This window comes from Ahaetulla prasina, chromosome 1, assembly GCF_028640845.1.
Source record: "Ahaetulla prasina isolate Xishuangbanna chromosome 1, ASM2864084v1, whole genome shotgun sequence".
In the NCBI taxonomy this organism is placed as follows: domain Eukaryota; kingdom Metazoa; phylum Chordata; class Lepidosauria; order Squamata; family Colubridae; genus Ahaetulla; species Ahaetulla prasina.
This window is the reverse complement of record NC_080539.1, coordinates 350,553,578-350,568,543: the sequence shown is the minus strand read 5'-3', so window position 1 is coordinate 350,568,543 and position 14,966 is coordinate 350,553,578. Positions and strand designations below refer to the sequence as shown.

Genomic DNA, 14,966 nt, shown 5'->3' with positions numbered 1-14,966 from the left:
ATGCTCAGCTGTGATGATTCAACATCCTTCAGCAGTCACATTGTTTATCTCCATTTTTCTAGGAATCACACAATAAAAGAAACTCTCATGTCCCTAAGGTCTTCTTGAAAAGATTCACAGAAAAAAACCCTAAGTTTTCTTCTTCCTCACTTACTTTGAGAGGCTCTTCTTCTGCAAATTCCACGATATCTTCATTTGTGAAGTGGAAAATTGTTCCTGAGTCTGTGGGCTTTGTTATTCTGCTTGCTAGCTTTGGAAGGATGAGCAAGGCCAGGGATGCATCTCTGCCCAGTGATCTCCAAAGTTCACCTGTCTCACTAAAATTCAGCAAGGCAAAAAGGAAAGCATCTTCTGATAAGCTTTGCATCAATATACAAATGGATGAAGACTATTGCTTGACATAGTGTAAGCCGCCCTGAGTCTTCGGAGACGGGCGGGATAAGCACTACTATTAATCGTTTCATAGTTCCCATCACCAATCTCTTTCCACTTATGACTGTATGACTATAACTTGTTGCTGGCAATCCTTATGATTTATATTGATATATTGATCATCAATTGTGTTGTAAATGTTGTACCTTGATGAACGTATCTTTTCTTTTATGTACACTGAGAGCATATGCACCAAGACAAATTCCTTGTGTGTCCAATCACACTTGGCCAATAAAAAATTCTATTCTATTCTATATAAAAAAATGCAAAATAAATAAAAATAAATAAATAAATACAATAAATACAATATGCATTGTCAACACCTACAGTATATGGGGTGCCATGGTAATTTAAGGCAGAATGTATGGTGCCACTTATTTGCTTATTTCGCATTTCAGTTTTGATGCCAATGAATATTCACAAGATTGATAGCTACGCCTGACACAAAATACACATCTCAGTCTTAAGCACATGAATTGTGACATATATGCAACAAATAGATTCCTCCCCACCCTCCCTTTAGTTAGAAAAAGTAACGGTCAATCAGATGTTGAGGTACAAGAGTGGCATTTCCAGATAAGTTAATACAATCTAAATATTCAAAAATAGTGATTACATTTTCCCAGTTTTTTCTCTCCCCTGGGGATCTAGGTACAAAGAGATATATAAGGTCAAAGGTTGATTACTCATCTCCTTAAACTCCACTAACATAAATCCAAAGGTTCACTGGATTCATAGAGACATAAAGAAATCACCTTCTCAAACAACTATAGATCTTGATTTAAATTTGATCACATACCTATCCATTGGAAGGCGCCGGCACAATAGGCTGCTAAACACAGCATCCAAATGAAAATGGGCCACAATGGTTAAGGCATCCATGAGAAACTGTCTCAAGTCATCCTGCTTGATAATAGGCAAGTGACTGTAGAATACATCTAGGACTGCTGAGATCTAGAAGGAGCAACATAGATACCTGCACTCCCATTTGTTAAGCACATCAAATAATAATTGCACATAAGGGACTTGGTCATTCCCTTAAATTTAGCAAGTGGCTCTTGCCTGATGTTTAATCTCTTCTGCAGGAATTTCTAAAGCAGTCAGAAAATTGTGTACAGCTCTAACTTAACTGCAATTCTTAGAAAGTTTATATAAATATAAGAGTATCTCGTCTTAACCATCCTTAATAGGAAATAGTGACACATAAATAGATATGTCAGAATCTGCCTGCCAAATCTCCATCCCACATCTGGGAAGGGACGAAAATCCACCTCTACCCACTGGACATTTGACCTCCTATAATGTGTTAGAACTAATTCCTGGCCACTAAAAAACGTCCACCCTACTTTATCTGAAGCAATGTTTTAAAAGGTCCATCTTGTGACAAAGAATCACCTGTCCTTCGATTGCATTTCCACAATCTTGAAGGATGGTTAGGAGCCAGTGACCAGCAGCAATGGCACACATTTTGTTTCCAGATACTAAAACTTCTAGGATGCTCTCGACAAAATGAAGACCTTGATCTGGTGGAAAATAAGCACTGACCACCTGTCAACATAACAGAAATAGATGAGATCATAAGAAATCTGTAGCTCATCAATTGGTTCATGCTTTATTTGCTTGTTTATATAATTTACATCTTGTTGCAGTTGGAAATGTGTATGTGATATATCCAAAATTGCACGCCCAAGATATAAATGAAAATAACAATTAAGCCAATTAAGCAAAATGGACCCCCATCTAATTAATCAATAAAAAGAACAAGATTGTGAAGTTTAATTCCTGAGAATGTTTTCCTGAACAGTCTTCAGCATCTTCCTGAATGCAACCAGGTAGCGAACTAATATGATCTGCAGAGTAAGAGCTACTGAGAACCAGCTTCTAGCCTCCGTTTCCTTTACTTCCCTAAAGTAGGGATCAAAGAGAGTTTTTCCCAAAATAATCAAATAGGTTATGTTAAGAAAGTATAGCTTGGTAGGCCTTTCCTGATTCTCATCATTCCCTACCCAAAATGAACACAGTTTCCAGCTTTAAGTACTGCTTTGATCTACCCAAAATCTTGAAAGGGAAGGAGGGAGGAAGAGAGTGAGAGATAGATGGTAGAAGGGAAATACCTAGGTATGTGTGTGAGAACCAGATACCATTTTACTCAGTATCCTGGCCCCCCTGCCCCCAAAAAGAGAAATCCTGGCAGCCCAAACCGCAATCACCTTGGCCATTTTGGAAGATGCCCTGAGAAGGTCCCCAAAAACCACTGTCTGTAGATTAGCATAAGCAGATTCCATTTCTTTATCTTCCACATATGTAGCTTGTGACCTAGCTGAGAGAAGGAAGAGAAGAATGATTGAATCGTTTTCTGACTAGTTCAGGTCCTGCTAGGTATACTTTATTAAATATAAGACTAAATATTGTTTTGGTTTTGAGTGATTATTACGTTAGGCAGAATCATCAATTAACATTCCTTCAGGAGTCCCTGGTGCTATTTTATTAGAATGAGATCTCCAGCAGAGATCTGTTAGAATGAGCCAGCCTCCCAGATGGAAGGAGGAATTTGTGTCAAAACCATTTTATCTAAAGACTCACATTGAGAGAGACACAAGTGACACTTAACTATAAAAAAGGAGACTTAAGGGAAGCAAAGTCTCCATCACTGAAGATCTGATGTGACCAGTTTGTTTGTAGGTCTCTTGACTTCCATGTTTTCATTTGCATATATATATTTGCTTAAAGGCATACAGTTGATCCAGTGGTGAAATCAAATTTTTTCTACTACCAGTTCTGTGGGCGTGGCTTGGTGGGCATGGTGTGGCTTGGTGGGCGTGGCAGGGGAAGGATATTGCAAAATTTATTTTTTTATTTTATTTTATTAAATTTTTATACTGCCCTTCTCCCGAAGGTGTACAGCCAGAAGATAAAAAGCATGATAAATATACAATTAAAACACCAAACTAAAAACAGAGCATATTAGAAAAATGGCCAACCTTAAAAAATTTAAAATTTAAAATTCAAAACCCCAAAGTACTAAAACCCCAATTAAAATTTAATAAAACTATTAAGCCAGTCCCGCTTGAATAAATAAGTGTGTTTTCAACTCACGGCGAAAGGTCCGAAGATCAGGCACTTGGCGTAATCCAGGGGGAAGTTCGTTCCAGAGCGTAGGAGCTCCCACAGAGAAGGCCCTGCCCCTGGGGGCCGCCAGCCGACATTGTTTGGCGGACGGCACCCTGAGAAGACCCTCTCTATGTGAGCGTACGGGTCGGTGGGAGGCATGAGGTAACAGCAGGCGGTCCCGTAAGTACCTGGGCCCTAAGCCATGGAGCGCTTTAAAGGTGGTAACCAAAATCTTAAAGCGCACCCGAAAGACCACAGGAAGCCAGTGCAAGCCACGCAGGATTGGTGTTACATGAGAGCAACGAGTTGCTCCCACTATTACCCGCGCAGCTGCGTTCTGGACTAGCTGCAGCCTCTGGGTGCACTTCAAGGGCAGCCCCATGTAGAGAGCATTGCAATAAAATCTCCATTCCCACCCCACTACAGGGAAAGGATACTGCAAAATCTCCATTCCCACCCCACTCCTGGGGGAAAGGATATTGCAAAATCTCCATTCCCACCCCACTCTGGGGCCAGCCGGAGGTGGCATTTGCCAGTTCTCTGAACTACTCAACATTTCTGCTACCGGTTCTCCGAACTACTCAAAATTTCCACTACCGGTTCTCCAGAACCTGTCAGAATCTGCTGGATTTCACCCCTGAGTTGATCACTTTCCTTGTCAATGCAACTCTAAAGGCAACAGGTTCAGGATTGTTGGCTGAGAAGATATGGGAGGCTTAGAACTTTCATATTTATTTATTTATTTATAAATGAAAACACAATACAGAAAAAAATGAAAATTAAATTTATTTAAAAAATAAAAACAATAACCACCCACCCACCCCAGCAACAACACAAAGTCAAACAAGATATTTGATGTCTTCCTCACACTTTGGGTTCCTCAGGGCATTTGAAAGCTTGGTTTTGTCAGTGGGCCTGGGGATTCCAGAGTGTGAGGGAGACATTAAATGGCTTGTTTGACTTTGTGTTATTGGTGGGTTATTGTTTTTTATTTTATGTATCATTTATTTTAATTTTCTATGCTTATGTTTTTATTGTTTGTAAGCTACCTAGAGTCATTGTGAATAGGTGATTGGATAAATTTAATAAATAAATAAATAAATATAAATTAAGCAAATTTAAATGTTCTAAGCCTCCCATATCTGTATGTATGGTGTAGGGTTTCCTGCCTGGGCAGGGGGTTGGACTAAAAGACCTCCAAAGTCCCTTCCAACTCTGTTATTATTATTATTATTATTATTATCTTCTCAGCTAGCAGTCCTGATCCTACTGCCATTAGAGTTGTGCTGATGAGGTAGGTGGTCAACTGTATGCCTTTGGTTCACTGGTCCTTAGGTCTTTGATTCTTGCAAAGGAGAGCAAAGAAAGGTTGGGGACCCTTTACTCATTTCATGCCCTTACCTTGTATATGAATGAGGCAGGTGATGCATTGGGCGGCCCACTGCCGGCATTGGATAGAATTGTCACAGGTGTATGGAGCTAGGAATGCAACTCGGGATCCAAATTGTTGAAAATTTTCTCCCTCCTGCCAAAGGAGGAGGAGAAAAAAGATAAGGAAATAAGAAAAATTGTTTTACAATAAAGTGGGAGAAATCAAAATATTTGAAAAATTGCCCTTCTCCAAAATAACCTACATTCATAAACAATAAGGCATGAGATAAACTGTGACTAAAACACCAACTGCTATATTTCTCCATATCCTTTGATCCTTGAGAAGGATCTTGCTTCTACCACATCAGGGGTGGGTTCCACTTACCTTCACTACTGGTTCGCAATGACAGCGCGCATATGAATGTGCTTGCTTTACTCGTGCACTTCTGCGCATGCACAGAAGCTTTTGCACATGCGCAGATCGTCCATGATGACATCCGGGCAGGTGGGCGGAGCTTCCTGCCACCGTTACTACAAGTTCGCAAGAACTGGACCGAACTGATAGCAACCCACCACTGTACCACATCCATATGCTGCTTCATGCATTGCCTTTTATTCTTTAAACTTCTTACTGCTCTTTTTTAGTTCCATAGAATCATGCTTTCTTGTCTTCCCCTTTATTTCATTCTACTCACTTGCCAAGTATTCCATTCCCTCCACATTTATCCTCTTAGCCCCTCACAGATTGCCAGCAATTGCCAGAAGAGTAGATAACTCACAGGGAGATGAACCTTTTCCTGAAATGCAACAAGGGCATGGAAAATAGCTTGCAATGCCCGCTCTCTGCTCCATTCTGTTTCATTGAACCAAGGGTCTATGAGCTGTTGAATAAGCAAGGAGACAAGAAGGAAGATATCAGAATCTGTCATAGTCTTTTTTCCAGTAATTTTATTAATTATTTCATTCCATTTTTAAAATCACGTTTTCCCCATATCTAGAGAGGCAGACCTTTTGGGATGAAAGGTCATGTATAGCGAATAAAGAAAAAAAACACACCACCCTTTGCTTCTGTTAGATACCCTGCATGATATGAGATGTAGAAAACTTCCAACTGGAGACAATAGCATGTTTCCCCCAAGCTTTTTAATTTTTCTCCCATCTTGGCTATGGGAGCATGTTTTTTCTTGATGGGGGAGAGAATCAAGGTATAGATGTTAGGGATATAGGTCTGAGTAGATTATGGGGGATAACATAATAATAAATAATAATAAATCTAGTATTTTCTATGAGGCTTTAAAAAAACCTAAAAGCACTGGTATTTGGACAAAACTATTTGCATTGGTATATTTCGGAGTATAAGATGCACCGGAGTATAAGACAAACCTTAGTTTTTGGGGAGGAAAATAAGAAAAAAGCTGATTAGCAGGTGGATTGGCCTCCCAGAATACCCCCAATCAGCTGTTCCCAGAGGAGAATTTTAGCAACAGGTTCGTTGGTTGTGAGCTTGCGCCTTGCTTTTTGTTTCAGCCTCTGAAACTTTTGAAACTCTGTTTCAGAAAAAACCTTTCTTCCTGCCTCTGAAATAGAGATTTAGAAAAAAAGCCTCTGAAGCTCTGTTTCAGAGGCTTTTTTTCTGAAGCTTCTTTCAGAGGCTTTTTTTCTGAAGCTTCGTTTCTGAGGCTTTTTTCAGCCTCTGAAATCTCCGTGTGGGAGGCTGGGCAGGGCTACATTCAGAGTATAAAACGCACCCAGATTTTCACCCTCTTTTTTGGGGGGAAAAAGGTGCGTCTTATACTCTGAAAAATATGGTAATATATAATGATAACGCACATGTAGCTTTTCAAGTTTTTAGAACAATTGTCTGACAGGGTTTGGATGAAGAAATAGTCTTTCAAATGCAGTATGATTGCATTTCATGAAATGTCATGCTTCAGAACTAACATTTGTCTGCACATATAAAAATGTTGGTTTAATTGAAAAATGTGCTTATTGGGATAATATCAGATTGCTATTTTTATACTATTTGTGTCTTGTAGTTGAATGGATACTAGTCACTGTGATGGCCCTAATAGATTGAGTAATGCAGGAATAGTTTCTTACTTTTATTTCAAATATTTATACCTTGCTTTCCTGCTAGGAAGTATTTAAATCAGAGGGAAACAAAATTATAATGAATAAATCGGTCTTCAAATCACCTATCGTGTGGTGTTCTGACAGCTAGCTTTTCATTGATGTTGTCTTGCCCAAATTATTTTATCCCTTTTATCATGCTATTACATGAGTTGGATTCAATGGCCAGCTGCAATAGGATCAGGGGTGAAATGCTCCCAGTTTGGACTGGATCGCCCAATCTGGTAGCGATGGCAGCGGGTGGTTCAGAGAACTGGTAGCAAAAATCCCTCCCCCCTTCCCCTCGCCTGCCCAGCTGAGCCACACGATCATCAGAGGTTTTTTTTACTTTTAAAAGCATTTTTTCTTTGGCCGAAAAAATGCTTTTAAAAGTAAAAAAAAGCCTCTGATGATCGTGCGGCTCAGCTGGGATTGTCAGAACCTTTTCAAAGCATTTTTTCTACAACCTCTTTGGCCAAAAAAAAAGTGCTTTTAAAAGGCTCCTCTGGCGATCCCAGCTGAGTTGTCTGATCATCAGAGGCTTTTAAAAGCATTTTTTTACAACCTCTTCTGCCAAAAAGGCTGTAGAAAAAATGCTTAAAAAAAGTTGGCTACTCCCACCCAGTCACATTACCGCCCCCACCAAGCCCCGCCCACAGAACCAGTAGTAACAAATTTTACATTTCACCCCTGAATAGGATCAACCTTTTGTATACAGAATGTGATGAAATCCTAACTGGAAATCAACAAATCAGGAAGTATGCAATGGCTGAGCAACTAAACTGGCTGCAATTTCCAGATTACCTAAAGCCAGCAAAAAGACATTACTTACCTGGAACATTTCATCCATTAGCTCAGATGTTGGGTATTCCTCAACCATGCTCTTCAGAAGTTTCCCAAAAGCATCCATTGAATCAGTGTAGAGCGACTAAAAACACAATGCAAATGGTGAGATCTAGGAGCCAAATTAGATACAACATTAGGAGATCCATCAGAGCAGGGGTCTCCAACCTTGGTCACTTTAAGCCTGTTACTGAAGTCACATTTTCTGCAATTGAGTTTGGAGCGGTTTACCTTGAGTTTGTATCTATTATTTGCTCGTGTATTGTTGTGGTTGAAGCTGAAGTAGTCACTGACAGGTAGGATGTGGTAGATAATTTTATGTACTATGCTTAGGTCAGACAGAAGTCGGTGTAGTTCTAAGTTGTCTAAGCCCAAAATTTGGAGTCTGGCGGCATAAGGTATTTTATTGCGAGCAGAGGAGTGGAGGACTCTTCTTGTGAATCAAAATTGTGACTCAGATAGTTTTATTCAACCTCAAAGCAGAGGGTTTAATTAAACCAGCATCCTATATTAGGCAGTGGCGAGCTAGAAATTTTTTTCCCCACAAAACCCATTAGCAGACTAGAAAAAGAAAAGTTTCTAGAGAAAAAACTCCCTCCAATTACCTGAATATATAAAGCATCCCTTTCTGTCTCTCCCTTTTCTTTCAGCTGCTCCAGGGGACGGAGGGGAAACAAACTTTTGATGCTTTGATCAAGGAGATTACGAATGTCCTCCATGTTCAAGGATGGCTTCAATTTGCTACCAGTAGAAAGATGGGCGGAGGGGTCATATATTAAAGCTGAAGGCTAAAAATCAGCCCTTAATAGAATGGTATCTTGAACTGTCATCTGAACAATGAATAAGACAAAACTTGGGAATTTGCAGGGCACATCATGCAGGAATTCCATGTCCTTTTCCTTTTGTTTTTTTCCCCCCTATGCTCTGATATGCATTGATTTGTTGAGATAATAAAAATATTTTCTTGAAAGACAGGAGAACTATATTATTACCTTACATGATCCAAGAGAAAATAAAGGTTAGTGATAGAACTTGGGAGGGCATTGTATGAAAATAAATTAATATTTTAGGGATTTTCTGGACACTGGAAAGGGAGCAGCTTCTCAGAGATAATTGTAGATTTCCAAGTGATTGCTTAAGGGGTGAACAATAAAATACAGGTAGTCCTTGACTTACAAGAGTTCATTTAGTGACTGTTCCAAGTTACAATGGTACTGAAAAAAGTGATTTATGCCTGCTTTTTCATATTTATGACTGTTGAAGCATCCTTGTGATCATGTGATCAAAGTTCAGGTGCTTGGCAACTGATTCATATTTATGATAAAAGTCACTTAACAAATGTCTTACTTAGCAACAGAAATTTTGGACTCAGTTGTAGTTGTAAATCAAGGACAGCCTGTATTGTGGATTGTATGAGATTAATCAAGGTTTTGTCCCCTTAATTCCCTTATTATCCCCTTGATCTTTCTATGGACTCCCTGTCACAAAACATTTCATTAATCAAACACTAGACTACCCTTCCTCAGATGAGTTGTAACCATAACTCCTGAATTCCCACCCATTTGTCAGCTGGGAATTCTAAGAGTTGCAATCCCAATGTGTTTAGGGGATGCCCAATGTTAGGCAAGGCTGATCCATGATTTTTGGTATAAAATCTCATACGTCACAAAGCCTGGTATGAAATAAAATATTTACTATATAACCATATAGACCTTCCAAGGACTAGAAATATCTACCTCAAGAATGCCATGGCAATGATGGCTTTGGGACGAAGGGGTGTTGCCAAAGAATCCAGTGGTTCTTCTCTAATGAAATCCTGAGCATATAAGAGCATGCATAAGACAAAAAGAATGAAAAGTACACCATGGGCAAAGGGATTTGCAAAAAAATAAAAACAACCCTATGAATTATGGCAGCATTCCTACAGTTGAATAGCCTTTGGGCAGAGTGCTGCAGCAGTGATGTTAGAAAATTCTGGGAACATAAAGCTAGCCAGTGGGTGACTTTGAAAACTATAATCATCTAGGCAAGGATGAAGACGATATATGTGATTTTTTGGAGCAACAAGTTTCTTAGAAGAGAGCTTAACTGCATTTGTCTAAATATATCATAAAGACCAATTCTGGAGCAAGAGCACAATTCTGCCAGTTTGAATAAAATCTGGTTCTGCTCATAATGTCCTATGATTTTAAAAAGAAAATCCTTTTATAATCTTTGTACTAGGGTTTGTGTTTTTTAAAAAAAATATTAAGGCAATGGAAGAACAGATACAAAAAAATAATGTGTAGATTTACATAAAGCTTGCAGAAGGAGTAAAAGCAGAGTATTATTGCAAATCAAGTCTAGAATTGGCTTGCAAAGCTGGGAAGAAATTGGTATCATGACCTATTTGACAAATTTCCCCTGGGATTGAATTTATATTAGGCATGTCTTCATAGATCTAAGGGTCTACACATCAAAAGTGATCAAATGCTGAAAGCATATAAAGTGTGTAGAACCCTCCTTCTTCCTCCTCTTCTCCTCCTCTCCTCCTCCTCCTTTTTCCCTGAGTAATGGTCTACTGAAGTTGAGAGCAGAACATCAGTACTGCCTCAGTTATAGGAAAGAAGTCAGTTTTAAGGGATGTGGATTTCCATAATGTGATTTAGAGAAGTATTTAAAGGACAGCTTTGGAGATATATAGCCTTAAAAATGGCATTTACTGAAACTAATGTTTTATTTTTTTTAAAAAAAGGGGGGTGGTCTAGGAAGGACATCTATATATCTCTAGCATTAACTTTACTCACCAACAAAATACCAAGAAGTTCTTTCTTACAACTTAAGATGAAATTCTGAAAGCTCCGAGTCTCATGGATTGCTTGGCAGATATCAGTTGTGCTCTGAACAAGGGCTAGTTTGAGATTCATGTCCTACATTAGCAGAAGAACCAGCGTGATAGTGTGGTTAGTGTTTTAGACTAGGAATTGAGGTTCAAATCCTCACTCGTAAAGTTGTATAAGTGGCTGTGAACCTGCCTCATACAAACCCAAACAGATTCACTGTGAAGATAACAGTAAGGTGAGCTGTCTGATTTCTTTCCTCCTCAGAAGAAAGACGACTGTAAATTTAGTCAATAAGGTTCATCAGGAAACTAGATATTACATGGAAACAGAGCAATCACTTATCACTCACTTACTGATTAGCAATACTACTATCAGACACAAGAGATCTTTCAAACTTCTTCAATACATTTATGGGCAAAGAAATTAAACGATTTGTCTGAATTTCTGCAGAGAAAGGGGAACGTTATGTTTGTAGTGACAGCAACACATACTGGAACACACAAACCCAGTCATGCACACATACACAAAGTCAAAGCAGATAGGCAGAGTTCTTATCAGATTTCAAAACTCAGGAAAGACAGGTGCGATTCTTCCAAATAGTTTTCTTTATTATAACACATAGACAGAATCTTGCCAAGTGACGCACCCTACAGTCTGCAAGTATGGGAACTATTAGTCTGGGAACTGTTAGTGAGGGGCTGTCTTCACCCTCATTTTCTCAAACTATCTAAACTGACCTGCCTCTTACTCCTCTGGAATGCACCCCCTCCCTCCTGGGAATCCAGTCCATCACATTCTATCCTCTGATGCCTTTCCTCTGAATTGAATTACTGTAATATATGGGAAGCCCAGCACTTCAGGACCACTAGAGAGATGGTTGCACAATGAAAGAGAGAACATTCATATGCAGCTACTTTGTAATATAGAGGGAAGCACCAACAGGATATTCATACATAGCCAATAGTCACCTTATCATTAAATGAAAATTTTATTCCACACAGGATAGTTTTTTTCAGGAATTAAATTTTCTTCCATAGGATTGAGCAAGGATTGGTTGAAAAAAATGTCATGATAATTTCTTTGTCTGATACCAAAGAGGGCATATGGAATGGTTTTGAAAGGAAGAAAAGTTGCAACCAAGGCAGTGTTCAGATAATGGAGAATCTAGTTAGAAAAAGTCTCAGACAGGCACCTTCCTAGATCACAAAAAGGCAATATGAGGAGGAAGGAACCACATTCTGATTTCTGCTGCTAGGAATCGGGCAGCATTTAAACATATTTATTTATTTATTATTTAGATTTTTATACCGCCCTTCTCCCGAAGGACTCAGGGCGGTGTACAGCCAGATTAAAACAGTACAATATACAAATTAAAACCACAGTTAAAATAACCTATTCTATAAATGGCTGAAAATTAAAACCGTCAAATTTGACCCATAAATAAAATACCCCAATTAAAATTATTAAAATTCGAAAATTTTTAAAAATTTAAAAAATTAAGCCAGTCCCGCTTGGATAAACAAGTACGTTTTCAATTCACGGCGAAAGGTCCGAAGGTCAGGTAATTGACGCAAACCAGGGGGAAGTTCATTCCAGAGGGTAGGTGCTCCAACAGAGAAGGCCCTTCCCCTGGGGGCCGCCAGCCGACATTGCTTGGCGGACGGCACCCTAAGAAGACCCTCTCTGTGTGAGCGTACGGGTCGGTGGGAGGCATAAGGTAACAGCAGGCGGTCCCGTAAGTACCCGGGCCCTAAGCCATGGTATAATATTGTATAATTTACAATAATGTTACTTCCAACATACATGCATTGGTTTCTTAGTCTGGTTTATATTTTGGACTGACAGGCACTAATACTCTTCCCATCCCCCTTTTTTCTTGAAGAGAATAAGGACATAACAGACCTTGATCTGCTGTGTCAGCAAAAGTTAGATCCATTATGACTTACCTTGTTTTCAATACTGAGGCCCAGCACCTGAAAGTGAAACAAGAATCCAAGGAGAATGAGATAACTTGCCCAATAACAAATTAAGTAAGACAAGTAATGCACTGTAAAAGAAAGTATTTCATATTTCTTTCTGATTTGCTTCAGAAAAACACGTGAGTTTGAGCTGCTGCTTTGGGGTGGAGTGGGGGTGGAAAATTTCTGCATTTCTTTCTGATTTGCTTCAGAAAAACACGTGAGTTTGAGCTGCTGCTTTGGGGTGGAGTGGGGGTGGAAAATTTCTGCATTTCTTTCTGATTTGCTTCAGAAAAACACGTGAGTTTGAGCTGCTGCTTTGGGGTGGAGTGGGGTGGAAAATTTCTGCATTTCTTTCTGATTTGCTTCAGAAAACACGTGAGTTTGAGCTGCTGCTTTGGGGTGGAGTGGGGTGGAAAATTTCTGCATTTCTTTCTGATTTGCTTCAGAAAACACGTGAGTTTGAGCTGCTGCTTTGGGGTGGAGTGGGGTGGAAAATTTCTGCATTTCTTTCTGATTTGCTTCAGAAAACACGTGAGTTTGAGCTGCTGCTTTGGGGTGGAGTGGGGGTGGAAAATTTCTGCATTTCTTTCTGATTTGCTTCAGAAAAACACGTGAGTTTGAGCTGCTGCTTTGGGGTGGAGTGGGGGTGGAAAATTTCTGCATTTCTTTCTCATTTTCACAATCTAATCTAATCACTATAAATAAAATATAGCAATAATATATTCAGGGTTGGTCCACTTGAGATTGTGATTTTATTCTATTCAAAATGACTGGCTTAGTTCAGTGCAATACTTGTTTTGCAGCTGTCTTTCATGATACCTTTTCAAATTTGGGTACTGTCCTCTTTGTAAACAAATTAGCAGTCTACGTGGACAGATTACATATCTAGAATCTCTAATCTATGCTCTCCAAGCAGAAATTAGGTACCCAATTCAGCCATTCCAGCTGCTGAGCCATCAGCCCCCTCTACCACAAAGATCCTGCAGGAAAAGGGCAGTATGGACAACCGTGGGATCTGGCAGGGTGAGAGCTGTGAACCATAAACACAAAGCTTTTACAGTGTCCCAGTATAACAGATATAGTGCCCTTGCTGACCTAAATAGGAACACTAAAGTGACAGATCAAGGTAGTTGTGATACTGATAACTCAAACAATCAAGGGATTATGGTTCAAGATGAAGAACTTACTTTGGAAAAGTGTGAACCTACTTTGGAAAAGTGTGTATCAAGTATTACAGATCGGTCACACAAGAAGAGCAAGGTATCCAAAAAGAGAAACCACCTTCTGATTGGTGATTCAATTGTAAGGGATGTAAATTTAGGAAAGGATATGGAGGTTTTGAAAGACGTCAGGTGTCTACCTGGTGCTACTGCCAGCAGAGACAAGAGGCGTATTCTTAAGATAGTCAAGAATGCCAGTAAGGATTCTGATGTTGATGCTATTATACACCTTGGCACAAATGATCTGTCCCAAAAGGATGTGCTTTCTGTGCAGAATGATTTCCAGAGCTTAGGGTATGAACTTAATAGCATAGGTTGTAGGCTTAACTTTTCAGAGGTTTTACCAGTACATAAGGAACAAAAAGGTAAAGGCCAGCGTGTAGTGGAGTTTAATGTGTGGCTAAAGGAGTGGTGTAAAAGGGAAGGCTTTGGTTTTATTAGTCATGATGTCTGCAACTGGTCCAATGAAAAATTGTACAAAAGAGATGGATTGCATCCATCAAAGAAAGGGACTGAGTTACTTAGCAATACATTCACAGATTTTCTGGATAAACATTTAAACTGAACAGTGGGGACAGAGAATTAACTGATATAGAAAATTTCTGTCCCCAGCAATCGAAAACTAAAAGGGTTATCAGTGCATGTAACATAGATGTCTGTATGGGTAAGACTATCAACCATGCTATCAAGCAAAACCAAGCATTTAACAGTGAGTGCCATACCATGTGCACTAAACCAACAGGTGGCATGAAAGTAGGGGCAGTCAACACAGGTTATGTAGACAGTAAACACAAGATCAATCCAAATGGACTCAAATGTCTATACACCAATGCACAGAGTATGAGGAATAAACAGGGTGAATTAGAAATCCAAGTAAATGAGGGTAGATATGATATTGTTGCCATTACGGAAACTTGGTGGGATGAAACTGACAAATGGAACATACAGCTAGAGGATATAAATTATTTAAAAGAAATAGACCAAATAAAAGAGGAGGTGGAGTTGCACTATATATAAGAAATAACTACATCTCTACAGAAATAGAGCACAACAATGATGAAAATCATCTTGAATGTATTTGGGTCAATATAAAAGGG

General features: G+C 39.3%; 1 protein-coding gene across 1 annotated transcript in view; it reads right to left on the bottom strand.

Moving 5' to 3' along the window:
* LOC131187944 (maestro heat-like repeat-containing protein family member 2B) overlaps nucleotides 1-14,966 on the bottom strand; it is a 68,531-nt gene that overhangs the window by 21,301 nt on the left and 32,264 nt on the right. The window contains exons 17-27 of the mRNA XM_058162779.1: nucleotides 12,635-12,661; nucleotides 10,653-10,775; nucleotides 9,603-9,682; nucleotides 8,472-8,607; nucleotides 7,856-7,951; nucleotides 5,694-5,795; nucleotides 4,945-5,068; nucleotides 2,643-2,752; nucleotides 1,828-1,980; nucleotides 1,232-1,386; nucleotides 155-317 (exon numbers count right to left, since the gene is read on the bottom strand). Coding sequence (XP_058018762.1) covers nucleotides 155-317; nucleotides 1,232-1,386; nucleotides 1,828-1,980; nucleotides 2,643-2,752; nucleotides 4,945-5,068; nucleotides 5,694-5,795; nucleotides 7,856-7,951; nucleotides 8,472-8,607; nucleotides 9,603-9,682; nucleotides 10,653-10,775; nucleotides 12,635-12,661 — 1,269 coding nt within the window. The remainder of the gene's footprint in view (nucleotides 1-154; nucleotides 318-1,231; nucleotides 1,387-1,827; nucleotides 1,981-2,642; nucleotides 2,753-4,944; nucleotides 5,069-5,693; nucleotides 5,796-7,855; nucleotides 7,952-8,471; nucleotides 8,608-9,602; nucleotides 9,683-10,652; nucleotides 10,776-12,634; nucleotides 12,662-14,966) is intronic.